The following is a 24,788-nucleotide window of genomic DNA, read 5'->3' on the forward strand; positions in this document are numbered from 1 at the left end:
ACGTGCGGCCATCGCCAATCAAATCATGTGCAATTGGATATCGGTGCTGTGTGTGTCCTAGCTACCGTTTTTCTGACCACGACGAAAGAAGGACCCCGCTCATCCGAGGGGACTGATTGCGTGTGGATGCCATGCCGGTGTCCGTCCGTACCTTTGCGGCCTTGAAGATATCGTACCATGATGCCGTCCCAACTCCATTTACAGTGCATTGATGGGGGTTCGAATCAACTTAGAAAACGTTTATGCGGCGTCACGCTTGCCCTCCTTCACCTCTTTCTGCGAACAGTGAGTTAGTACGGTGCCCATCGGGGGGGTTATGCCACTGCCTCGTACCAGGGCCCTCATGGTGCCGTGCAGCGCGTGTCTGTGGTTGCGTCGGAACTTGGGATCTGTGCCCTTGAGCGATGGGTAGCGGTGCGTCTTAGGCTTCTTGATGCTGCCCGTCAAGGATTGTCAGCTCCGCTGTCCAGTCTCACACATAGAAATCAAGGGAAGAACGAACCCGTTCTTGTGCGCCTTCTTCGACTGGTTGTGCTGAGACGAGTTCTTTGACTCTGCGCAAGACGGATTAGCATGTGCGTCTGTGATACATTCAAAGCAATTGGAAGATCTTGCAACGTACTGGCCATGGCTGCTGGTTGTGTTGCGTGACGACTGGCTTGTAGTTGAGTTCGATCGGGCACCAGGAATTTGCGCTGTTGGTGTGTGAGGCGCCAAGCCCGTGGTTCCTGAAAGGGTATAGCTGAATCGGCACCTGCACTTTAGTCAGACCCTGCAGGACCACGGCCTTGACCTTTTAAACTCACCTCACAACAACTTCAGGCGCAAACATGGTCGCAAGCGTACGGTCGGAAAGAATCAGATAGTCGACGAGCATCTGTGCCTGACTCGCTTCGCGGCCAATACCGGTGCTTTTTTATTCGGAAAGTCAAGCCTACGGGCCACCTCGCTCGCCTTTTATACACGCTGGTCGTCACATGGATCCTGCAGCGCAAAGCCGTCAGCCGTCCGCCTGCTCCTCATTCTTTCCTCCAAGCGCTGGCTTCCGGTGATCTGTCCATTGATCTCCCCTCTTTGAACGGCACTTGGAGGCCCACGCCCGCCTTACGGCAGTCTATTATGTCTCATCTGTTTGCAGGGCCAGTTGAAACCGCGCCTTTGGCGTGTGAATGACCAGTTCGCGCGCCTGCGCGCCTTAGCGTGGGGCACATGCACGCAAGCAACCTGCCCGCACGATAAAAGCGCGCAAAACCGTGCTCTCGTCATGGTCAGGATACACCGTGCGGCGTGGGCGCTCTTCTCTCGTCACGGTGGTTAGATCTCGTGTTTTTTCGCCTCACCGAATTTGCGAGCTATCGTGTGATCGGCTGTCCGTGGGAAGGCAGAACTGGACGTCGCAAGCTCTTGAGTCCATTGATGGCTTCTCATGTTTAAAAAGCGTTTGAATCGGGTAATTACATTGCCACTGAGCATCAAGCCCTGTCGAGTGATGCGAGGCTGGCCTTGGCATCATCCAAATAGCGTGTACTTCTTCTCGTCAATCATCACGTCGATCCAATGCACTTTCATCGTATTGTCCCGCTCCTCTTCATATTTCCTCCAAATAGCTTGCACCAGCTCAGTAGCAACAATGATCGGTTTGGGAGGCAGGCTCCTTTGTAGACTCGCAAATCTATCTAGGATAAACTTCCTCGCCCGATGCACTTCAAGTACCTCGGGCGTCAGGGCCGCGAAAACGTCTTCGGCAGGAGGGTGGTCGAAACGTAGCCCGGATGCCGCTGTGATGTATAGGATAGGCTGTGTGCAGCGCGTGTTGCTCGAGACTGGAATGTCTTCGAGAATAGCGCACAATTCGAATGCGAGCTTCAGAACGAGTCTCTTCTGCGCTCCGACATCTCCATAGAGCCCAACATCTAGTTGAAAGGTCTGGTGCAGCTGTAGTAGCGCAGCAAGACGGAATGCAATAGCCAATTGAGAAAAATGCGACGGCAAGGACAAGCGATCTCCCATGTCGACCACAACTTGCGGAGACGGGATATCCGCGTTCTCAAGCTCGTTGCTGAGTATGTACGCGTCCATCAAGTCCTCTGCTTCTGGCTGCGGGTCCGTGTCTCCCTCAGCCTTAAGTCTCCGCATTTTCATGCGATGACGACGGCATAGCGCAATAGTGCGGGAAAGCAGGCGCTGTTGTTTGTAGGCAACGCCCGTCCACGGATGCGGTTGGACTAGGGGCTCCGGTCGCGAACAGCCGAGAATGATATCTTCACTGTTCGCGTTGTCCGGCTCCTCGTTACTGACCACTGCGGCAAGCATGTCCCAATACACGCAGCTGTTCTCAAAAAAGGCAAGTTTCTGTCTTTCTTCCTCATCTAGTAGCCAATAGTTCTCATGAAAAAACTGTCGCAGTCTACGTGCTTCTTTCCAGTAGGCAAGGCCCAGGAGGTTTGTGTCGAGCCAACACATCGTTGTGCCAATGCAAAGAAGGGCCAAGCACAGTTCCAAAGGGACCTTGAGCTTCTCATCGGTTTTTTTCAGCTCCAGCTTATCCAGGTCCTCCGAGACAGCTTCAACCGAGGCTCGTGCAGATGACAAAGCTTCTTGCTTAAGATGCGGCAAAGTGTCAAGCAAGCAGGTCGCAGACATGGTCTTCATCGAGTACAGCACGGCTTTGGAGTTTGTCCATATGCTCGACATGTGGTACCGATTAGGATTAAGGTTTGAGTCGAAAGCTGACCACTGCGGACACACATCTCGGAACCAGTGGTCCACCAGAAACGTGGTTACGTCGATCAGTGAATTTGGAGCGGTTGATACTTTCCTTCGCCACGTCGACAAGCTCTGTCTGACCGCAACCTGTTCATCGTCGTCAACGTCTTCGTAGATGCTGTCTCGCAGCTTGGGTGGCTGCCAAAGCGACGTATCCTGCACGTCTAACCCGTCTAAGTCGAGGATAGGCGAAGCGTTGCACGCGAGACTTGGCTTTTGTATGATTGTTCCGTCAACAGAATCCGATGCAACTGTCTCCACCTCACCGACGGTTGCTTGCCCAGCTATTGGGCCCGGGTTCATCCACGAAGTTTGGTCATTTAATGCGGCATTGCATTGAAGCAGAAATTCACGAAGCGCCCCTTCGTCGATTCTCCCGACCTCTTCCGCATCGGCCGTGGCTGGGTTATGTCCTGGAGTCACCCCTGCGCGCTGGTCTGGGTAATTGGGCTGAGCAACTACATCCTGATTTATCGCGCTGGTTGCTCGGTCGAACAACCCCCGTTCCGGAGAGCTTGCACGTCTGACGCACGACTTCGGCTGCTCCCTTCGCAGCATTTTCTCATGTCGTAGAGACCACTTGATTTCTTTCTTGTAGCCCGGACATGGTAGACTGCGCCGAATACACTCATTACATTCGGGTTTAGCCTCATCACATTTTCGCTGATCACAAGTCAGTGAGGATGGATCAAGCATTGTTGCGGCATACTCACTCTCTTGTCCTTGCACCTAAGGCAGCCATTGCGTGACTTTGTTCGCTTCCTGGCCGGGACTGGAGGACTGGTTGCATCCATAGTACTGATATCCGAAACTCCACCGGAACAACACTTGGGCTTTGCCGACACTGCACGTCTGGTCTACGTCAAGGGAACTAAAAAGCTTGATTCAGGCTTGAAAGTAGCGCACACTCCGCTTAGGTCGTCCTTGGTGATAGCAGAGCTACATGCCATTCCGTTATCACAACTAAGAAGAAGGGCACGAGAGGGAGTTTAGAACTTAAGACAGTTAGCCTGTGGCTTGCTCCGCTTTCTGGTCATGGTCTTAAGACCGATAGTCGGAGTCGACGACTCATCTCGTTGATTGGCTGAGATGCAGCGGCCCTCCTTTGATGCGCTACGCTAGAGAAATGATCCTGACGATATCAGCCATGCTCACTTATTGACGTCGATGCCAGTGATGCCGTCTTTTGTCCGCATCAGTACCAAGGTGGCCAATGCAAGGTGTTGCAAGACCACTTTACGGGCCACATTGCGACGGAGCCCGTTTGGAGACTGGCCACCTCCAGTGTTCGCAATGGCGGCCGACAAAGCTTGTTAGGCCACGGTTCAAAGCAAGCAATTCAGATCCGTTTTCTAGAGGATCACCATGCACAACAGATCAAAAAAGGCGAGAGCTGATAAATTGATGTCTGTGGTTCGTCTGGTATGTCTGCGACTCTGCCAGCCCTACCAGGGTTTGCGCTAAGCCCAAAACAGCCGTGGCTGAGCATCAAACACTTGGGCAGCGTCGGGATTCCGTAAAGCTTTCGAGGTCGTGCTACGTCTCGGTCGCAGACTCGGACATGCAATGTGCAACTCAAGATCTCGAATGTACTGAGCCTCCAACATGACACATCTGTTGCGAGGAAAGCAGGCCGGCATACAGAATGACCTGTCGTTGGGCATAACTCCCGACCAGTTCGTTGTTGACGATGTACATACTTCCTTGCGTCTAGGATGAGACAGCCTTGGGACTCACGAAAATTCCAGATCAGCCGCTATGGAATCAACTCGCAGACTTCAGTCATTGCATACGATCCCGTGCAGGGCCTACTGGCTCTGGGCACTAACGACACAAAGTTTGTTTTCATTTCCCCTCCAAACTGCAGAACTCTAGGAGCTGACACCACCAGATTCGGGCCTGGTCAGATCTATGTCTTTGGAAACAAACGCATCACCGCTGTCCTTCCCCTCCAGCGAAGGGCATCGGTCAAGATACTGCAGTTTTGCGCCGACAAGCTGATCTGCCTCGATTCGAGGAATGATCTCTCCGTTTACTCCCTTGAGGCGAAGAAGTTTATATCAAGCTATTCCCCTCCAGGAACCGTCACTGCCTTATGCTCGGATCCGATGTTAGATTACGCCATTCTTGGGATGCAGAGCGGTAAAGGTCTTCATTCAAGTTCCCTTGCACAGATCGCTAAGAGTGGCCCGTAGGTGATGTTCTCGCGTATGACCTTGACAGGGAGAGCATGGCTCCATTCAAATTGCCTAGTTTCTGGGGCGAGAAGAACCCAAAGGCTCGCATTTCACCGATAGTGTCCTTGCAACTCCATCCTAGAGATGTTGGGAAGCTCTTAATCGGTTATGCATCAGGCGCCGTTATCTACTCCTTCAAGCAAAATGCACCGCAGAAATTCTTCGAATACGAAATACCTCGAGGCGCGCCTGGGGGCGATGCAGATCCAGCACATACCACTGTTGTTCGACATCCACTGCTGACCCAGGCTGTATGGCATCCAACAGGCACTTTTGTGCTCACCGCACATGTGGATTCTAGCCTAGTCTTTTGGGATTCGAACGATGGAAGGGTGGTCATGGCACGTTCGCTGGAGGATACAAACGTTAACGTGCCCGTTTCTAATGCGTACAATCCAAGCCAGCAGCATAGTAGAAAAGTACCGTATTCTAAGATTGCGTGGTGCGCGAATCAGGATCCAGACGACACAGCATTACTTGTCTCAGGTGGCACGCCTGAAGATGTGCCGGCACAGGGTTTAACGCTTCTTGAATTTGGCAGAACCCCAAACTACACGACATCATCTTGGGAAGTTCTTTCTCAACATCTGGCATCCCCCAAGCGCCAACGGATCCTTCCAACTCCTCCAGGAGCCACGGTAGTGGATTTCTGTTTGATCCCTCGAACCGATCCGCACTTCGCTGGTGCTCACGATCCCATTGCATTGATTTGTCTGCTGTCATCGGGTGAAATTCTCTCGATGAGTTTTCCAAGTGGGTATCCAATATCCCCAACCAATCAATTGCCACTCTCAGTGACCTACGTACATCCATTTATCACCTCTATCCAGCTTTCGCCTGTCGAACGAAGTCAATGGCTTGGATTAGTAGAGAAGCGAAGTCACGGCCCCAAGTTTGTAGAGGGTGGTGCAGAGGCACCCAGGCCAATGAAGCGTTTTGAAGGAAGGAACATTGTGCAAACGGCGCATGCTGACGGAACAGTGCGTTTGTGGGATGCTGGTCACGGAGACGAGATCGAAAACGACGCGTTGATCCAAGTCGACGTCGATCGCGCCGTGGGACGTCGTGGGGGTCTAGATATAACTAAGATGAGCTTCTCTGGTGCGAGTGGGGAGTTTGCGGCCGGAACTCGAACTGGTGAGGTTGCAATCTTCCGTTGGGGCCATAATAGGAACTTTGGACGGGAGCCGCCGCCGCCCGAAGGTAACAACCCCGGCGGTCTGACCAACATACAGGACAGGACCGATCCTTCGTTAAGCGATGGCTTCTTACCACTCACACTGCTTGATATGCAAAATGGTCCCTGCACAGCGCTCAAGGCGTCCGATGTTGGGTTCATCGCAGCTGGGTTTGAGGGGGGTAACATTGCTGTTATCGATATGCGCGGGCCAGCAGTGATCTATAAGGGCAATGTACAAGAATTCGCTAGTTCGGGTCGCGGAGGTAGTCTACGTCGCTCAAGTCTCTCTGGTCCACCGAAGGGGACATATGCGTCATGCGTCGAGTTCAGTGTCATGACTGCGGAGGGAGACTCGTTTTCGAGTTTGCTTTTGCATGTCGGCACGAACAAAGGCCATGTAGCAACATTCAAGATCATTCCCGAACAAGGCGGACGCCATGGAGTCCACTTTGCCGGAGCCGTGGCTTTTGAAGACCGCGTCATTCGTATTTCTCCGATCAACGCACAAACAGGCGCAGCGGCATACGCTACGCAGAACGCGTTTGGCGGCTTGAGAAATGGCTACAAGGTCAACGGCGTGCTAATTGCAGTCACGGCGACAGAAGCGCGCATATTCAAACCAGCCACAAGCAAAGGAGCGCATAAAAGCTGGGACGAATTCGCGTGCATGTCTGCAGCGGTCTCTAGGTGTGGCGACGGAGGTTATGCGCTCGTGACTGCATTCCAAGACGGAATCGCGCGAGCGTTTGCAATCCCATCCTTGAAGGAGATTGCGTCCGCAAGGATCGGAGATGTCCTCGATCGCAACAGGCTCGACGAAGCCATCATTACGGAGACGGGCGACATCTTCGGCTGGACAGGTCCATCCGAAACGGCCATGCTCAACGTGTGGGGAAGCGGACTCGTCATCAACCGAAACAAAGACACGATATTCAATCCCGAGCTCGTCATCCCGCCGCGGCCTACCATCTCCAACTTCCAGTGGATATCCGGCTCTCAATACGTGACACCCTCGGACTTGGATCTGCTGATCGGCGGTCCTGATCGTCCGCCTTCGAAGCGCATGATCGCTCAGGCGCGAGCCGACGAGATTGCAGCGAGGCAGGCTGGTAGGTCGAATCAACAAGCTGGAGGCCAGGACCAGGGCTATTGGGCATACATGCAGGACCAGATCAACCAAAGGACCCAGAATCTAAGTTTGATGGGCGATTCTGTGAACAAATTGGAGGAGAGTAGCGCCAGTTGGGCAGAACAGGCTAGCAAGTTTGTCGCTCAACAGAAGCGAAACATGGTGTTTGGCGGTAAGTTTCTCTTTAAACTTGCGCTGCTAGATGTGATGTTGACAATAGCTTGCAGCTATGAAATCAAAGTTCTTCTAGTGTCAGGTGTACGGCCCACCCTGAAAGATCTGGGGTTAGGATTATCATGGGTTCGACCTCACAATGGCAGATGGCTCATTTGCAACACGTGTGCGACAAGTTGTTTTTCGTTCTTAAAAGCTTCATATTATGCCCTTTTGTGACGTTATCTACGTTCAAATACCCGTACATGCAGAAACACCATCCAATGCTCGATCATTATTGCGTAAAGAATCAGATGCTCTCTTCCAACTCCTTCACACATCTCTCCAGCATACCCAAACCATACCATTCCGCAACCCTTTCCAGCTCTTGTAGCCGTCTGAGAATCTGCTCCTTGTCGACCGTGCACACCCAAACCCCAGAGCACCCACAGTGCTCGGCGAATTCGTTACTGCCCCGTAGCCTCGAACACTTGGCGCACTTGAGATCTTGACTGACCCAGCTCATGACATAGCTCTGAACTCGCGCGACGAGCTTTTCTTCGATGCGAAGACGATCAAATGGGAATGAGCAGGTAAGACAACGCCATTTGATTTGGCTGGCCACTTGCTGTGCCGCCACCGGGTTGTCAAGTCCAACGTTCGATGGAGGCAGGATGTCGGCGTCACGGCAGAGATCCAAGTCACGGACACTGCAACACTCTTCGCAGACCAAGCCATGGATGACTACGCTTGCGGACGGGTTCTGGAAGGAAGCCGCGGCGCTGAACTCGCGGATCTCGAATAAGTTAAGGAGTTGTGCGCGAAGCTGACGTGCGGGGAGATTGAGTCCCTTGTCCAGAGAAAGGACCTGCGTGATGCTCTTAACCAGCTGGAGCACTGGATTCGTGAGGTTCCTCAGATGCGAACCAGGCAAGGACGGAAACTGCCAGTCCGCCTCAAGCTCGGCATGAAGCACTTCGGACTGTTGGCGGCGAATCAAGGATGCGATCTGCTTCAAGAGCGGTTTCGTGAAAGATTTGGGAAAGTCTCTCTCTTGGTCGTCAGGGTCGACGAGCTCTTCGGTATCCGTAAGATTTTTGAACGCAATCTGCGTCAGTCTTGGTGCCGCGGTTCCGTCAGGCGCAGTATTCTGCGGCCTCTTTCGTCCGTGCATGAGATCGATGAAAGCGATGACCCATTCCTCGAATACCGGCTGTAAAATGGGAGGTAAAAATGTTGCGAACTGCCAATTCATGATGCAGTCAAGTTTCTGCTCATCAGCTCCCGCGACCTCAGTGCATCCTTTGCCGCCGTAATTGAAGGCGTCATACCACACCAAGTAATCCCAGTATTCCTTTATCTCCAGCTCCAAGAAGGTGAAAAGCGGCTTCGCCTTGATGGTCTTAAGGATGTACTGGCTGTAGGCATATGCATTGCCAACTTCTGCCTTAGTCGTTTGCAGAAGCAGACGATGCGCGGACGCGTAGACTACATTTGATCCTACTCGCCGGAAGTCTGTCATCAACTGTTGCAAGGCCTTGCGAGACATCATTTGAACATAATAGTGCAACGATCGGTCATAAAGGAAGGATCCTGGATTCTCCACCCATCTAACCAAGTGCTGAACCATGACGTCCGCCATCTGATTGTCGGCACAGGCCTCAGCCCACCATGCCTTGACCAGTTCGCGAAGAACAAGAATACCTGCCGTTGCGAACGCATTATCGGAGTGTATGACTAAGGAGTTGCTGTCTGAAGTCCCGTCCGTCGAGATTGTTGCTGGGTTGAAAGAAATGGAATCCGAACCCTCCGCTTCGTTGATGAGTGAAGATGCGAGAATAGTGTTGATGGCGAGGTTCCGGACGTTCAGATCTACACAAACGGTCGAGTATGTGCCTGGCTGATTAATCGACGGCATCTCCACGTTCTCCAAAGCACTGAGCACATCGTCCTTTTCATAGCCTGCATGATCGGGCTTCGGTCCTGAGCTCCACCACAACACGATACGCTCTTGCTGCAGCCTCCTAGCATATGCAACGTCGATCAAGAATCGTGGATCGTGCCCTTCCAGGTTGCAGAGGGGAATATCACCATATCTTGACAATTCAATGAGATGCGCAACCCACTGTCCGACAGTTAGGTAATGCATCACCATCCTTTTTGCAATGAAATTTTGCCAGCCTAGAGGCGGGAGTTGCTTGTCTGTTTCATCGATCTTGAGCGGAATGATGGGAAATTCCTTCATCACAGGAATGTCATGGGAAAGCAGGCGTGTCGCCTGGGACTGCACAACCAGAACTAGCGCTTTGTCCTTCTCCTCATTTCTCATACGCTTGATCGCGTCGCCCACTTCAAGATGTGCTTTGCGCCTTGTGGTGACTTGCACCGTCTTGAAGTGTATATCCTCAGGATACTCAAAGCACGTTTGCCATGGCTCTCCGTTATTTTCTTCGTATCGCTTGGCCAAAAGTTCTCGGTAGACCCTATCCATGTTTGGCAGGCCTTGCACGTCTTTCGATCGATTCAACACAACCACATGGGCATTTGGCCGCTCAGATGAGGTTGAAAAAAGAGCAAAGATTTGGCGCTCTCCGGCAATGACGTGATACAGAAACAAGTATTTAAGGGGGGCCTCAGCTAGGTACGGTTTGTCCATCTTGACCTTCTTCAGGGCACCCAAATCAAAGCCTTGCTCGAGACCTTTGCCGAGAACGCCTTTCTGTGTCTCGTCGAATGTGCACACGCTGCCGAGTTGCAAAACACCCCTGATATGAAGTGGGACCTGCTTTTCGTACACACCTTCAACACTTGGATGGTTGAAAAGCATGTTCAGAGTCTTCGCCTCGGTAACGTATGTCTGCTCACTCATCGTAAGCTTGAATAAATGCACGCTAGGATGGCCATTTGGTAGCGTGTAGTTAGTGAGCTTCTCGACCTCAACTCCCGCGACACTGACATCGGGTAGTTCATCCCTTTTCAAATTTAGATAGACTGTTCGTGGTACAATCACCTTGATGCTGTGGATCTTCTTGTCGATCAGGACGAAGGCACGTACTTCACCCGGTGTCTCCGTCTCGCGCAGCTGTAGCAGCTGCCAAGTGCTAATGTACACCATCTCGGCTTGATTACGAAAGAAGCTCCCAATCGCATCAGCCGCATCCGTCCTCCTCTCGCCGAAAAGTTGTCGTCGACGCGCGCGCTGTTGTTTCTGAATTTTCCACTTCTGCTTCTGGTATTTCAACCAGCTAGAGTAGTCTTCACTGATATTCGGCATTTTTGCCGGCAGCGCGGCGTATGGGTCCGCTTGAACCGTAACCACCGGCTCGGGCGCCTTTCTCTTATTCGATGCGATCTTGGTTACGGTAGCTTTCCTCGCCTGTGGTGTTTTTGATGACCCGAAGTCTTCGAGGTCCATGGCCCCACGGTTGGCAAGAGTATTGATGTCTGCTTCGGCAAGTGGCTTTTCTCTTGCGTCAAACATATCCGTCATCTTCTTCTGTTGAAATTTGTCCTCTTTATTCCTGATGCGACGATCCAGCCACTCTGGGTGAGGAACTCTGGGCACCGGATTCTTGACTTTTTGCAGCGCCGCCGGAATTGTGATCAATTTTTGAATAACGGAGCCTAGACGTTCAAGATAGTAATCCCAGTCGATTACAGTTCGCGGATCCATGTCTCCTGGGTCCTCCTTCAGCCACTTCCTGAGGTAGTACTTCTTCACAGGCTCATCGGCCGAGAAAATCGCGACCGGGATAGCTCTCTCGGTGACAGGAGCATTGCGAGGCCGAGATGAAATGATGTATTTGCAATTTAATCCCTTGTCCTTCACCATCTGTTCACCAAGAAATTCGGCTAGCCTCTTCGCCGTGGTGATAGCTGTAGACTTTTGTGCACCGTATTCTTCTAGAGTCTTTGTCATGCTCTTGTTCTCACAAATTAGGTCGATTAGCTCCTCGTCCGCCAGAGTTGTTCCGTGCTGATGCAGCACATCCAGCCACCTGTTTGCCACCCGTGCTACGGCACCATATGTTTCTGCGAGTGTAGTGCCCTCAAGGAAGAATTTGAAGATTTGGGTCTGGAAGATTTTGATGAGCTTAAGCTCGCCTCTGCGCTTGACCTCGAACCCTTTCAATTCGGCAAGCGAATTGTCATGGTTGAACACGGCATAGCGTTTCTTCAGATTCTTGTCCTCTTCTTTCGATGTCGGCAGAATCATAGCCTTATATGGGCCGTCCACCTCAAAAAAGATCGTGTTCTCGCTGTGAGTCTCATACCGCAGAGTAACAGGATCTACTAGTGTCTGATACTGGTGATTCGTGAACCTCGCGTGGACCAGATGGTTCAACATGACACACGGATACGAAATGGCCATTTTCTTTCCATTCTTAAGCTTGAACGCAAAATTCTCCGGAAATGTGGCGGGGAGGATGCACCAAATACCGTCTGTGTCAAGTTCGAGCGGACGACCTATCCGCTCAACGAGCTGTCTGGCCATCTGAATGATGCGCGCTCCAGTCAGACACGTTATGCCTGCCATCTCAAGGGAATACCATCTCGAACCCTTTCGCATGACGTAGCCGTAGAAACTATTCAAGATGACCTTGTGAGCCAGCTGCAGCGAGTCGTACAACACGATCATCTTCTTCGCCTCCTCTATCTCAGAAGCCGGCGCGCCAGCAGATTTGAGCGCATCCGTTTTCCCCTTCCACACCTTCTGCTTTCCCTTGAAGTCGTAGCGTCGATCCCTAAAATCTTTGACGGTGTCAACGTAGAATGGGTTTTCTCTTTGACAGATAATCGATTCGCGTTCAATCGTACGTGCGTCGTGAATCTTGTGGTAGATCTTCTTGCAGTATTCTTGCAGACGTTTTTTAACCAAAGTCGACTGCTCATCTGCAGACAGCTCCTGGAACGTTCTTGCTGGTGCATTGGGGCCCCGTCCAGGAAAGCGCTCATTCTCCAGTGCATTGCGGATCATGTTGTATTCGTCTCGCTTCGCGGGCAGAAATTCACCTCTCCATGCCCACGGCAGTCTTCGATCGCAGGTCTTTCCTGGCCGATTGAAATCACATGCTGCACAGTCGGACTCTTGCTTCATAGAATCTGGCTGCAGTCGATTCGTCGTCATAATGTTCGGATACATAGACGCAACATCTAAGTGATAAATGAGCGGATTTTCGCTCCGATTTGGCTTCTCTTTCAACTGGAGCAACCGTTCCTCAATCTGACGCTTGACGTCGTCATAGTTTTCCACATCGTCGAGCGACTTCTTCTCTTCTACCTCAATGCAGAACTTGAGCGCAGCGTCCAGATCTCTAAGCAGTTCATCAACAGCTTTGGTGTCGACTGCAAAGTTGCAGGGTATATCACTGCGGAAAACACCGGCTTCAATACTCTCGACATGGCCTCCAACATATGTTTCAGACTCGAGAAGATGGCCATCCCAGAATGCTTCCCTTGGAGCAACATGTTTGTTGGGCAGGAGGATGTTCTTCTGATAAGCCTGCACCATGAGAAGCATTTCACACAATGTGCCCGTTCCTTTTCGCAAAACGTCATCGGGACCGAGAGGAATTATAGTACACAGTGAGAATATGAACGGGTGTACGTACTTCATGTACAAGTAATATGTCGCAACTGCGTCGGAAACAGAGTACTCTGCTAGTGTTTGGGGTCTCTCGCTTGCGTACGGCGTCATGAGTTCAGGATCCAGTTCATCGGGGTCATAACCGAGCTTCGCGACCGTGACGGCCTTCAGACCTCTACTACCTTGGGGTAAGTAACTGTCTCGGTTGACCCAAGCGAAAGCATCCATGTGTGCGCAGTAATCCGACTGGTATATATCCTCGCTGTTTTTGCGGAAGCCAATTTCTCGGTACATGTCGATCCCAAGAACACTCGCCCTAGCCTCCATGAAGGGCCAATCGAAAAAGTCACCGTTGTACGTGACCATGACTGTTGGTCGGGCTTCTTTGATATGTTCGAAGAATCGCTCGATGAGCGCCCTCTCGTCAGGCTCGTTGAATATCATGAATGGACCCTCATATTCGGGCTTAGGCGTGTAGTCAAAGTCCGAAATATCTTCCGACACTATTTCTCTATTGGTTATCAGGAAACCTTGGCCATCGATCATGTATGATACCATCATGATCTGATCAATGGTTGCGTCGGGGAACTTGAGCGGTAGCTTCGTCGTCTCTATATCCCACGCCATGACTACAGGGTCGGCACGTGTCAGCCGTTCCTCGATGCAGCTTAATGATATATGGCCATGTTTGGCTTCGACATAGTACCACTTTCCAATTCGTATATCTACGCGCGTCAGCACAAGTTTGTTAGAACGGGCACGTCAGATGTACTTTTATCAATTGCTACACGAACGTGATACGGCACGTCGTACTCTCGCACATCGACAATGAAATCACTCGCGTCGGCAATGCCACCATTTCGTTTCTCATAATCATTGTTCTCGTCAAAAATGTCGAATCCAGCGTTTGCACTGGGTTGAAGGGATCGTTAGCAAGTCTTGCTTCTTGATCCAAATCATTCTCAAGCAGAGAGCTCACCTCGCCATCTCAGCATACGTATCCATCGCATTCATATTCTTCTTATTTTTTTCCGCGATAGGTAGAATGATCTTTCTTACCGCAAGCAGATCGCCCACGTTCGCGAAATTTAGCTGGAGCACCGTTCGTTTGTATCCCAGAAGGTGATTGGGCATCTGAAGATCCTCCTTCTCCAGTCTTGTGATTCTGCGCACTACGCCCTCTGCCGTACGCTTCAGCCATTCCTCGACGTCAGCCTCCCTCCCACGCTTCACTGCGATCAGGAAGTACGGCTCGTACTCGAGCGTGGCTTTGAACGTCTCGCCCTCCTTCTCACCGATGAAGTAAAAATCAACGCCCGCTCGGCCGCCGGGCACATTTTCATCCTCTATGGACGTCGAGTGCATGTTGACGAGCCAACCTGCGCGTTTGGGGCCCGAATCGTACCGCGCGAAGCCCATGGACTCGTCGATACTGTTCGCAAGACGGATCGACTCAAACTTCTCCGAAGAGGATGTGCGTTCTGTGGCCAGCAGCGAGGTTGCCGCGACTGGCTGGCTCTTTTTGGAGCCATAGGATGTCTGGCCATTCTTGCCTAGCCGTCTATACGGCTGGCCAGCTCTTCGTACAGGCATGGTGGGACGTGTTTGTAGCGCGTCGGACACGAGTGTGGAAGCCGGCGCCTGTTCAGCAACGTATGCTCATCGTTAAGCTGCAATTGTTCGCTGCACGCTCGATTGGGGACTAGTCAGCCTTGAAGCAGGACAGACGTGTTGTGAAGCAGAGTGTGGCCGTGTAGCATGAGCAAGACTGGGAAGTGAATTACCCAGTCAGGCACGGCGCGTCGCGTGGGCGAGTTTTGGCGGACGCGCCGGTCACGAGCACCCAATCAGGCATTGTCATTTGTTGTCGCCTTGTTGCCTATCCATATGTCCTTGGTGCCTTAATGCCTTTGTGCCTTTCAAGGAACACTCCGGGTGCTCCCACCACCGCATTGTCGTTGGAGAATCAAGTCCACAGGGTAGAGTTGTGAAGAATGCAGGTGGAAATCTGTCGTATCGAGGAGGCGGGATAACGATTTGATAGCGAGCAAACATATTTCGATGTGCTTGTGAAAATCCGAGTTCGAGGATATCGTTCTTCAGTTAACCGATGCGGTAGTTTTCCGCAAAAGTTGCCCGTCCCAATTAGGAAAAGAACTGATATTTCGATCAGGGCATTTCGACTAGCCTTGCCACGCTTTTCCATGCTCCTTCGCATTAGCAGCGGATTTGTCTCTGGTCGCGGCAACCAGCTTCGCTGCATGAGATACTTGTTTCCACTCAATTGGCCATCTCGTTAACATTGGGCCCCCACATCCCCATTGATCACACCATATACTTCATTGCTTTCATCGCAGCAACTGCTCGCAAACCCAGCCCATCATGGCGTCCGGTACAGGCACCAATGATCCTCCCCGGATCCCTCCTCCAGATTTCACCCCGGAGTCCACAGATGCCTTCTCTAAGCGGCATCAGCCCCCCCTGCGCGGCATAATGGTCGACCCAGACTTCCCACCCACTGCAGAGGAGGCGTCAAAGGCGTTTCAAGAGTCTCGACAGCTTCCTCCCGAGGTGCGCGCAGAGCTGGAACAGCGCCCGCCGCCAAATTTGCGACGCAGCTCCGGCGCGTCCAAGATATTCAATCAGGCCCCGGGCAGCGGTGGCGAGGTGTTCAACACCATTCCCGGCGGCGATACTCTTCAGCGAGGACGGGGGAAATACACCGACCCCTCTGCCTCAGAAGTCGCCAAAGAACCACCCGAACCTACGGTCGCCAATGCGCTGAAAACCATCTCTCTTTCAGACTACAAGACCTTCCATCAGATCCCCTGCGTGCGACCTGCTCTGCTCAACGGCATGATGGCCGGCTTCGCGTTAGGAAGCGTGCTCTTCATCACGGGGCGTACCGTATGGAAGTCGACCAACTACGCAGTGTGGGGTTTCATTGGCAGCAGCGCTGTTGGCTACAAGTGGTGCGGCGTCCAGCGCAATCGGGAGAAAGAGGGCATGAGGGCTGCCGTGAAGATCATCGATGAAAAGAAAGAGGAAAAGAGGCTGGCGTATGAAGAACGTAAGAGGAAGATTGAGGAGATGAGGGAGGCGAAGCGGAAGGCGGAAGAGGAGGAGAAGGCGGCACAGAGAAGGTGGTACAAATTCTGGTAGCTGAGAGCCGTTCTGGTTGGCGGTGTTTTGTATGAGCTGCATTTGCATAGCGTTTGGCGCAACCTGGGATCTTTTGTTGTTTTGTAAATCTATGCATTTGATGCGAGGAGAAGCCTGCCTCGTGCAGGCCTCGGTCTGAATTCCAGATGTATATATTTGCTAAGTGGGGGATATCATGTCTCAAATAGAATCCAAACTTAAGGGAATCTCCGCAAAATTGCGCCATATCCAGAAACGCCTCGCTCCAACAGATACGCGTAAATCCCTTTCCATGCCTTATAACTCACGTGGCAAATCTGACAGTTCGCTTCACCACTCCTCTCGTCCCTGTACCGCCTCCGGGGTCGGTGCTTCCACCTCTTCTGCGACCCTCAGCCCTTCGTCTCCTCTCTTCGCGCAGCTCCCTAATCCGCCACTCATCCATCTGCCGCCTCCTCTTCATGCTGCGAGCGGCAGCCATAGCAGGCGTTGGTTTGAATCCAATGCCGTTGATACCATAGCCATCATCATCTGGATCCAGGCCAAGGTGACCCGTTATCTCAGCATCGGACCACCATATGACGTTAGTCTCTTCGAACGGTGCCGAGGTAGTTCTTGATGGAGTGAGTGGCGGAGATTTCGCACGTTTGGCTGTATGCGAAGAGGTGTGAGCACCAGAAAGATTTGGATTGGAATCATCGCCGAGGTTGCTTGAGTCGGTGCCGACATCAGAGTGCGCCACGGCCTCTGGGTCAAGCTTCACTTTTTTCTTGTCTCCGCCCTTGGACTTCGCGTCCCCAAAGCTGAGGATAGGCATCGGTCTTGCGTGACTCCGAACGGCCAGATTCAAGTCCTCCATTTTCCTTGCTACAGCACTCCGCGGACTATCCGCACCGACATACGGTTCTACTTCTTCTTGTTCCAGAAGCGGTATTTGCAGAGGCGTAGTTGACTCCAGGTACACGGGCTTGAGGTTCGGCTCCGCCGGCGGCGGACCTAACGGCGCCAATTCTTCGACAAAATGTTCCATCCGAGACGACGGTAGCTCCGGTGCAAAAATACTGTCCGCTGCGGACAGAGACGTTGAGTCAGTACGCTTCCGTTTGGGCGAAGGACGAAGCGACTGCCCCGCAGTCCAAGAATCCTCCATGTTCCGAGCCATTTGTTCTCACAGCCAGCGAGGAAAACCACCAACTTTGACTGATGATGCAATTAGAGTATCAGATCGGTATGAAAAGAGGGAAAGAGGGCAAGAGAGTCAAGTCATCTTTGGGAGACTGCCGAAGGGATGCAGAGGGAGGTAACAATGAAGGCAGCCGCAACCAGACAACCGCAGCGGGCGGCGCACTAAGGCCAAGGACCCTGGCGACGTTACGAGTGGGGCTGCGGGTAGGGCTGAGACGGAGGTTCAGCGTCAACCACCACGCCAGGATGGACTTAGTTTACTCCTGCTTTGGTCACTTCTAACACGCCTGGTCGTGTCTGTTCCATCGTACAATTGTCCTTTCAGATCTGTGGGCTGCCGTCTATCTATCTCCGACCCTCTCCGCAGTTCGCTCGGACCAACAAGCAGAAAGCTCATGGGGTAGAGACAGAGACGGGATGCCAGATCTCGCTTAATCACGGCATCAGATCGCATAATCCAGACTCAATACTACGTACGCTGCAGTTCCATTGTGTGGTAACACATTCGACTCAATCATCAGTGAATGCGACGCGCGGGCGCAAGGTGGATGGGAGCGACAATTCTTTGACTAAAGATGACGATGTGGTCCTCCATGCACGATGCGAATCTATATTTGTGCTGGCCAATTCGGGAGATTAAGGGAGAGGATGGATACGGATGTGTGCTTTGCAACGTCTTTACCTTTCGCTCGGGGTATTGGTTTACATAGAGATGATTTTGGGTTGAAGGGCATCAGCGCGGATGCATTCCAATAATCTATAATATTCCTTCAACAGCAACTGCTAACGATGGATAACATCAACTCATTAGCCCAAGACCAGAGACTTCTCAAGGGCAATGCTTAGGATATTCTTGTTGAAAGCGGGACCCTCGTAGTAGCACCGTGCACCATGCACCACAATCTCTTTATATTTTGTTAGTCGACGTGGCTAACGGGAAGAACGTGGAGGGACGTAGTTACCGCTTATCAGCCTCGGAACGCTGATAGATACAGAACGCTCCCCACGGTCTCTGGTGATATTGAGAGGACTTCGGCACTGGGCTCGAGCACTGTTGTCAAGATCGGTTGGATACTGATGCACCATGTCTGAGAGGTTCGTTGGATTGCCCTCTTGCTGGTCGTATTGTTGTTGTTCCGTGAACACATCACCATAACATGCAGCAGAACCATACAGAGGTGTACGTTGTGTAGCAAAACGAGTGTACTGAGAAATCCTCGGAGTTATCCCTAATTCGACAAGCTCCTCTGTCACGTTAAGATCTATTCCCATCGATCGAAAATAGACATCGACACCGGACGAATATATCCAAACATTTGATTCTCCTCCATTCCACGTATTCTCCCCATCTCTTTCTGACGGCACTGAGAAGGAGCCATAAAAAGTTTTGTTCAATTGGTTTTGAAGACTGTTTCGGAAAAGTTCCCGAGTTGAACTGTCAAGAACGCAATTGAATACCCGACGGAAAATAAGTGAGCCTTCTCGAGCAGAATCTAGAAGTCTAAGCCCGGCGCTGAGTGTCTCCATCTGTAATCTTTGTGCGAAATTCAGCTTCAACACCCCGATGCTGGCTGGAGTTCGCGTCAAGTAGCTGAACGAATCCTGGAATAACGGCATGCGTTCGTCCGGTCCGTTCTGAAAACTTGTAAAAGGTTTATTTGCAGTCGAGTTGATTACATTTTGCGCGGTTGGAGTCACGATTTTGCCGTCTTCGACAGCTGTAGCTTTATAAAGCTTACTAGATAAAGAGACTGCATCGTGTGTCTGGTTGAAAATCCCTACGGAGCTAAACGTGGTCGTCGTCGACCCTTTTTGGGTCTCAAATGTGATTTTACCGTCGCATTTCCCAGCAAGTGGAGACCTTGTCTCCGATGTCATTGTGTTTTCATCCTTGGTGCAAGCACTGTTTTCGCTACGATTATGAGACTCTCGAGCAACAGAGACGAACCGCTCAATCGTTCTTTGGAGCGATTTTGCCAAGTTCTCGTCGCATTTAAGCAGTCCAGATGCAACCAAGTCGTCCGTAAACGTTAAAAAACATGTGTTCAAGGTCTCAATACTTTGTTGGAGCTCGTTGACTTCGGAGGTCAACGAGGCTATGGCGTCTTTGTTGCGCTGTCGAAACGCTCGTTGGGCCCGACAAGTTTGAATTCTTCTCCGCTACACGGAAAAATATTAGCTTTGTTTCCTTTGAGAATAACATGAAAGTGAGGCAGATTCACTTTAGCAGCGCTCTCGTCTAGCTCAGAGATTTTGCGCTTTGGCTTGTATCTCCTCGGTGCGTTGGCTTCATCGTTAGACGCCATCCTGCAAATTTATCCTCATGAGTCCTTTAACCTCCCAGAACCTCAAATCAGTTCAACCAGGATTTGTTTCTGAATCAGCATTCTCGGAGGCCTTAGTATATGCTCCGTCTCCGTGCCAAGAAAGGGGTGGAGTCGACGCTATCAATTCGAGATGATTACTGATCACACAATCGCAAATTGGTTTTGGATGGTGCATAGTTTTGAGCTACAGGATGCGAAGGAAGAACTTTCATTAACCAAGGATCACATAATATAATCACAAATTCCATACAAATCCAAGTGGACATGGACGCGGGAACAATTTTGGGACATCGCATCCACCACATATTTTATCCCATGAGCAAGAAACAAGATGTAACGCTGATTGGCTAAGCGCAATGTAAAAAAAGCGTGGATGACCTCGAGATGTTGACCTATGCCTCGTCATAGCAATCCTTTAGAACTTCTGGCAGCACCTTCGCCACGATTGATCTCTATTCCACTTATGGGTCTAGGTTGCTGCGGCAAGCGCTTCGTTAGTAAGGCTACCCGAAAAAGATTTGGCCTGGATTGGTTGATCATATCTGCTGGTTTTATGAGAGTGAATTTAAAGAAGCCTTGCAAGGGTCAACACCATTTGCAGAACATGCCTTACTAACGCTCCCGCTGCGGCTCGAAGCAACTACGCTATGCACGGGAGACACACCATATTGAATAGAGAATTCGTCCGTTAAAACTAGACTCGGTTCTGATTATATCCACTGCGTTATCGCTGCTCACTAATACTCTCTGGCCTGGGGAACGTGCAGTCTGAACTTCTACCTCTGCCTGTGCACATATATGAAGCGGCTCAAGGATGTGTAGGTTTATGGAAACCTGAGTTTATTTACGTGCTTTTGCCCTGGCTACGTTGTACACCACGGAGATTTCCTCTTTGCTTCTAAAAATTTTACTTCCACAATCACGATGGAGGAATTGGCCGCCGTACAAGTCGACCCAGCGGCTGTTTCCAAGAAATCCGAAAACGGGTTGAGTTTTAACCCTAGGAAGAACGTTCCGGCGTGGAAATGGATCCTCATGTGCGTTGCGCTGTATCTGGGCGCTCTCCTTTACGGTATGCACGCTCGCTGTCTGGTTCCAAGTTTGCCGCTGACGAAAACAATATCACTACAGGTCTCGACACCACGGTCGCCGCCGACGTCCAGGCCCAAGTTTATGAAGATCTGGGCCATATCGAAAACTTGCAATGGGTTGGACTGGGGTTTCCAATGGCATCAGCCGCGACTATTCTGCTTTTTACTCGAGCGTACGGCTTGTTCGACGTTAAAAGGCTGCTTCTGTCCAGCCTTCTGATCTTCGAGATCGGCAGCGCGATCTGCGGTGCTGCGCCTACTTCTGACGTCTTGATTGCCGGTCGGGTCATCGCAGGTGTTGGTGGCGCAGGAATGTACTTGGGGTGGGTGACTCCACTGGAAAGAAGAGTACGACATATAGCTTACTATTCTAGGGCGCTGACTTACATCTCTGCATTTACGACAAGGTCGGAGGCGCCTCTTTATAACGCCTTGATTGGGCTGAGTTGGGGCGTAGGCTCTATTCTCGGACCTATCGTTGGAGGTTTATTCTCTGTTAGCAGCGCGACTTGGCGTTGGGTACGACCAAGTCTGAAGCATTGGAGAAAACATAGACTAACTTTGTGTTCTTCAAGGCTTTCTACATCAATCTTCCACTGGCAGCTTTTCTGCTGCCCGTCTACGTATTCATCTTTCTCCCACGCAATCCTCGCCCGGATCTCACTTTAAAAGAGAAGCTCTCTATGATTGACTGGGTCGGAGCCACACTAAGCGCTGCTACTTTTGTGATATTCATCGTTGTTGTCTGCTTCAGTGGTTCAACCTATACATGGGGATCCAGAGAAGCCATAGCTCTCTGGGTTGTGTTCGGAGTTTGTCTGATCATGTTGACTGTTCAGCAAGCTTTCCACATGTTCACAACCGAGGAAAAGAGAATATTTCCTGTCCATTTCCTCAAGTCGCGCACGCTGGTTCTACTGTTCATTGCTACTGGCAGTGCGTCCGGAGCACAGGGTATCACGCTCTATTATACGCCACTTTTCTTTCAATTTACGAAGGGGGACTCAGCTTTACGAGCAGCTGTCCGTCTCCTACCTTTCATTTGCCTCTTCATTTTCTTTGTGATGGTTGCAGGGGCATCGCTACCGATCTTTGGCAGATATAATCTCTACTATCTTCTTGGCGGCGGCCTTATCACTGTTGGGTCCGCCTTGTTGTTCACAATCCATACAACTACGGCCAGCAGCAACATCTACGGTTACGAAATTATGATAGCAGCAGGTACAGGCTTGGCATGGCAGAATGCCTACGCGGTTGCTGTTTCCAAAGTCTCGGCAAAGGATGTGCCGAAGGCACTTGGCTTCATCAATTTTGCTCAACTCGGGAGCACCTCCATTTCGCTCGCAATCGCCGGATCAATATTCCAGAATATCGGATACCATAACCTCAAGAACGCGTTTGCAGGCTATCCTTATCCCGATGGTTACATACGCTCCGCTTTGGCTGGGCGCATTTCTCCGGTGTTCTCCTCAAATGATGAAACCGCCATCAACATTGCTATAGTTGCTGTTGCAGAGACTATTCGAAAAACATTCGCGCCACCCATGGCAGGTGGTGCGTTGATGATCATATGCTCTCTCCTTATGAAAGTCGAGAAACTAGATTTGAGCGTCGTCGCTGCAGGCTAGAAAGGTGTCGAGCCGTGCAAACCGTAATAATTGTTCAATGGAAGCTCTGCAAAGGACATGAACATGGAATATTACCTGAAGATATCATCATCTCAAGTGAACTAGAGGTCTCGAAAGAATCAGTCTGAAATACGGACCTCTTGCTCTCCCTATCTCACCCGCCTTGGATGGTCAGTGTCGTAACCCCTTGCTTCTCTGATCAATTTTGAGTCTCTCCAAATTCGCTTATCCTTTTCGGCAATAGAAATAGATTAGAATTCATTTCCGACAGAATAATTGTACCTTCTTCTATACAAGCACTCATGCCACTTGCAAAAGACTCATCTTATTCTTGTAATAGATATGACTTCGCGAGGGCAATTTACGAAGCGGAGAACGTAGACAGCATTCGATCGATACAGAGCATTATTTCGTCGCAACTGAAGAGCATCGTATGCGTGTATAACCTGCCTAAAGGGTATCTTAAAATCATGGCACTGCCAAAGTAGGAACGCCATTGCCCATCAATCGCTTAGCAAACGTCGCAATATCATTAGAAAGCTTACGCTTCCGACCCGCATTAACCAGCTCCTTGCTCGTGAAAAACTCGCAATCACTCAGTTCCTTCAACGTGGCTCCCATAATCGTTCCTAGCCTGTAGAATGCGCTCCTATCTGGGTAAGCTTGGCCACGCCCACGCATCACTGACATGGCCATACTGAACACTGTGCGCGGCGCTTGGTCATAATCGACGATTATTCTGTCCTGTTCCTTCACTATGCCAAGCAAGCCAAATATCTTGTCTCGGATGTCGCCGCAGTTAAGATGGCTGAAGCTAAAGAGAACAGAATCCAAAGGCCACTGAGGTGGGTAGAGGTATCCTTGCCAGCAAGAGTGTGGAAAGTCTGTATTCTTGCAAACAGCAGATGCCGGCCACACAGCGTTAAATTTGTGCTCTATATAACGATCTGCGGGACCAAAGATGGACTTTGTGAGAGCGTATTTCGGATCCTTAGAGATCATGCAGTCGATGAAGAACCGGTATAGACGGTAGAAAATCGCGAGCTCGACCCAGAATATTGCGTGGTTTCCACACATGATGAGCAGTTCGCCGGCTCGCAGAAATTCCTGCACAGTCCATATACGAGTCCAATAAGGTCGCTCAAACATGGCTATAACACTTTGTCGGGCTCGAACGTTGCAGATGCCGTCGCTATGAAAAAACTCGCATACTTGTCTCTTTTCCATAGAGCTAAGCTCGTACGGGTCGCCACTGAACAAGCTTGCGGCCAACATAATGACGGACAGTGCGCGGTCGCTATCGTGCTCCTCAGGTCCGAGCCACACAATGGCGCGCTTCGCATTCTCAAAGATGCGAGACATCATCTGCACTTGCTGGTTCTTCTCGGCTGGAAAGTTCTGATCGATACACAGCTGGTCTATCCAGAGCCAGCCAAATCGACGGAGGTGAACGTCGTGCTCATCCACAGAGCAGTTGTTCATCCTTGCGTGCTCCAGAAACCACCACAGGTTTTCGCGAACTTCGTACGGTCGGCCATTGAGTTCGATGGTCGCAGTTTCAAGGTCGGAGCCCCACACGTAGGACAATGCCTCATAAGGAGGACAGTCATTGAAGTCAAAGACATGCACTTCGCATGAGACGGAGTAGTCTCGAGATGGCAAAAGTCGGACTAGCCGAATCTGGGTTCTGTCCAGATCCAGCGCTTGGTGGACGAAGGACGCCATGAGCGAATGTCGTCAGCCATGAAGAAGAAAAATTGTTGAGCGCTGTGGGTTCCCATGATGAGGAATCGCACAGTTTTTCACTTCTCCCACGGCTTATGGTGCTTGTAAAAGCAATGGCTTCCATTGCCTTCTACAGAAGGCATAGAAGGTTCCAAAACACGTCGCAGGCTGTGCATATGCAAGATTATGAAAGCTCCTAGTTCTAATCTTGTGCTGCAGCACCAAGCCGGCGCTTGACTAACCGTCGCTTCGAGCAGCCTGCACGTGTTGGTGAATCGGCTTGATTTGCATGAAATTTGTCCGGCTCCAAGTCGTAATCCGGTACGGCATTTTGAGCCAGCCAATCTAAGTCAAAGAGAGGAGGTTCCAGAGATAGCATATCGTATTCGAGTGTTTGGATTTCAAAGCCGGAGTCACCGCGACCTCGTCAATTTCTTCGCCCAGGCCTTTGCATTAAGCAAATTCGCAGTCCGCTCATCACGGTTTCGATGCCGTTTATTTTCTTCACGCTGCATGTTCTTGCCAGGCTATCATCTAAGCTGAAGTCTGCCACAGCCAGCCTACACGGGCCATTAGTGTACTCCTGATGACTTCTCTTTAAGCAGCACATATGCCCGCACGCTTCCGGCCGCGACACCT

At 51.0% G+C, this 24,788-nt stretch overlaps 9 protein-coding genes across 9 annotated transcripts; 3 read left to right on the forward strand and 6 right to left on the reverse strand.

Annotated features, from left to right (window-relative positions):
• Nucleotides 1-240: 240 nt before the first annotated feature.
• On the reverse strand, nt 241-629 carry PV09_07600 (60S ribosomal protein L29; the record flags this gene model as incomplete). The annotated part of the gene is made up of 4 exons (XM_016361383.1): nt 241-276; nt 334-436; nt 503-554; nt 623-629. The coding sequence occupies 4 exons, from the start codon at nt 627-629 to the stop codon at nt 241-243; spliced, it is 198 nt and encodes a 65-aa protein (XP_016210709.1).
• An 880-nt stretch (nt 630-1,509) lies between these two features.
• On the reverse strand, nt 1,510-3,560 carry PV09_07601 (uncharacterized protein; the record flags this gene model as incomplete). Its single annotated transcript, XM_016361384.1, has 2 exons — nt 1,510-3,429; nt 3,480-3,560. 2 exons carry the CDS (start codon nt 3,558-3,560, stop codon nt 1,510-1,512), a joined length of 2,001 nt encoding a protein of 666 aa, XP_016210710.1.
• A 715-nt stretch (nt 3,561-4,275) lies between these two features.
• On the forward strand, nt 4,276-7,790 carry PV09_07602 (uncharacterized protein). Its single transcript, XM_016361385.1, has 5 exons — nt 4,276-4,458; nt 4,515-4,603; nt 4,658-4,908; nt 4,962-7,484; nt 7,540-7,790. The coding sequence occupies exons 1-5, from the start codon at nt 4,372-4,374 to the stop codon at nt 7,560-7,562; spliced, it is 2,973 nt and encodes a 990-aa protein (XP_016210711.1). The 5' UTR covers nt 4,276-4,371; the 3' UTR covers nt 7,563-7,790.
• PV09_07603 (uncharacterized protein) lies at nt 7,671-14,863 on the reverse strand. The gene is made up of 3 exons (XM_016361386.1): nt 14,032-14,863; nt 13,825-13,964; nt 7,671-13,777 (listed from the first exon to the last, which is right to left on the reverse strand). Exons 1-3 carry the CDS (start codon nt 14,643-14,645, stop codon nt 7,776-7,778), a joined length of 6,756 nt encoding a protein of 2,251 aa, XP_016210712.1. The 5' UTR covers nt 14,646-14,863; the 3' UTR covers nt 7,671-7,775.
• A 384-nt stretch (nt 14,864-15,247) lies between these two features.
• PV09_07604 (uncharacterized protein) lies at nt 15,248-16,446 on the forward strand. Its single transcript, XM_016361387.1, has one exon. The coding sequence runs from the start codon at nt 15,435-15,437 to the stop codon at nt 16,212-16,214; it is 780 nt and encodes a 259-aa protein (XP_016210713.1). The 5' UTR covers nt 15,248-15,434; the 3' UTR covers nt 16,215-16,446.
• On the reverse strand, nt 16,307-17,472 carry PV09_07605 (uncharacterized protein). Its single transcript, XM_016361388.1, has one exon. It carries the CDS (start codon nt 17,353-17,355, stop codon nt 16,498-16,500), a length of 858 nt encoding a protein of 285 aa, XP_016210714.1. The 5' UTR covers nt 17,356-17,472; the 3' UTR covers nt 16,307-16,497.
• A 630-nt stretch (nt 17,473-18,102) lies between these two features.
• Nucleotides 18,103-19,736, reverse strand: PV09_07606 (uncharacterized protein). The gene is made up of 3 exons (XM_016361389.1): nt 19,601-19,736; nt 18,341-19,538; nt 18,103-18,283 (listed from the first exon to the last, which is right to left on the reverse strand). The coding sequence occupies exons 1-3, from the start codon at nt 19,682-19,684 to the stop codon at nt 18,186-18,188; spliced, it is 1,380 nt and encodes a 459-aa protein (XP_016210715.1). The 5' UTR covers nt 19,685-19,736; the 3' UTR covers nt 18,103-18,185.
• Nucleotides 19,737-20,629: 893 nt separating this feature from the next.
• PV09_07607 (uncharacterized protein) lies at nt 20,630-22,691 on the forward strand (the record flags this gene model as incomplete). The annotated part of the gene is made up of 4 exons (XM_016361390.1): nt 20,630-20,777; nt 20,837-21,119; nt 21,171-21,315; nt 21,372-22,691. The coding sequence occupies 4 exons, from the start codon at nt 20,630-20,632 to the stop codon at nt 22,422-22,424; spliced, it is 1,629 nt and encodes a 542-aa protein (XP_016210716.1). The 3' UTR covers nt 22,425-22,691.
• Nucleotides 22,692-22,829: 138 nt separating this feature from the next.
• On the reverse strand, nt 22,830-24,203 carry PV09_07608 (uncharacterized protein). Its single transcript, XM_016361391.1, has one exon. The coding sequence runs from the start codon at nt 24,147-24,149 to the stop codon at nt 22,893-22,895; it is 1,257 nt and encodes a 418-aa protein (XP_016210717.1). The 5' UTR covers nt 24,150-24,203; the 3' UTR covers nt 22,830-22,892.
• Between the last annotated feature and the right edge of the window lie 585 nt (nt 24,204-24,788).

The sequence above is a fragment of the Verruconis gallopava genome (assembly GCF_000836295.1).
Source record: "Verruconis gallopava strain CBS 43764 unplaced genomic scaffold supercont1.31, whole genome shotgun sequence".
Taxonomy (NCBI): Eukaryota; Fungi; Ascomycota; class Dothideomycetes; order Venturiales; family Sympoventuriaceae; genus Verruconis; species Verruconis gallopava.

Bases quoted from the DNA above. Each gene is read 5' to 3' on its own strand.
- PV09_07604 (XM_016361387.1), top strand. From the start codon at position 15,435: ATGGCGTCCGGTACAGGCACCAATGATCCTCCCCGGATCCCTCCTCCA.
- PV09_07608 (XM_016361391.1), bottom strand. From the start codon at position 24,149: ATGGCGTCCTTCGTCCACCAAGCGCTGGATCTGGACAGAACCCAGATT.
- PV09_07606 (XM_016361389.1), bottom strand. From the start codon at position 19,684: ATGGCGTCTAACGATGAAGCCAACGCACCGAGGAGATACAAGCCAAAG. The intron at 19,539-19,600 runs GTGAATCTGCCT...TTTTCCGTGTAG, and splicing joins TAGACGAGAGCGCTGCTAAA to CGGAGAAGAATTCAAACTTG. The intron at 18,284-18,340 runs GTAACTACGTCC...CAAAATATAAAG, and splicing joins CGTTCCGAGGCTGATAAGCG to AGATTGTGGTGCATGGTGCA.
- PV09_07602 (XM_016361385.1), top strand. From the start codon at position 4,372: ATGACACATCTGTTGCGAGGAAAGCAGGCCGGCATACAGAATGACCTG. The intron at 4,604-4,657 runs GTTTGTTTTCAT...TGACACCACCAG, and splicing joins CTGGGCACTAACGACACAAA to ATTCGGGCCTGGTCAGATCT. The intron at 4,909-4,961 runs GTAAAGGTCTTC...AGTGGCCCGTAG, and splicing joins CATTCTTGGGATGCAGAGCG to GTGATGTTCTCGCGTATGAC.
- PV09_07605 (XM_016361388.1), bottom strand. From the start codon at position 17,355: ATGGCTCGGAACATGGAGGATTCTTGGACTGCGGGGCAGTCGCTTCGT.
- PV09_07603 (XM_016361386.1), bottom strand. From the start codon at position 14,645: ATGCCTGTACGAAGAGCTGGCCAGCCGTATAGACGGCTAGGCAAGAAT. The intron at 13,965-14,031 runs GTGAGCTCTCTG...CCTTCAACCCAG, and splicing joins ACGTATGCTGAGATGGCGAG to TGCAAACGCTGGATTCGACA. The intron at 13,778-13,824 runs GTACATCTGACG...TGACGCGCGTAG, and splicing joins TCGTGTAGCAATTGATAAAA to ATATACGAATTGGAAAGTGG.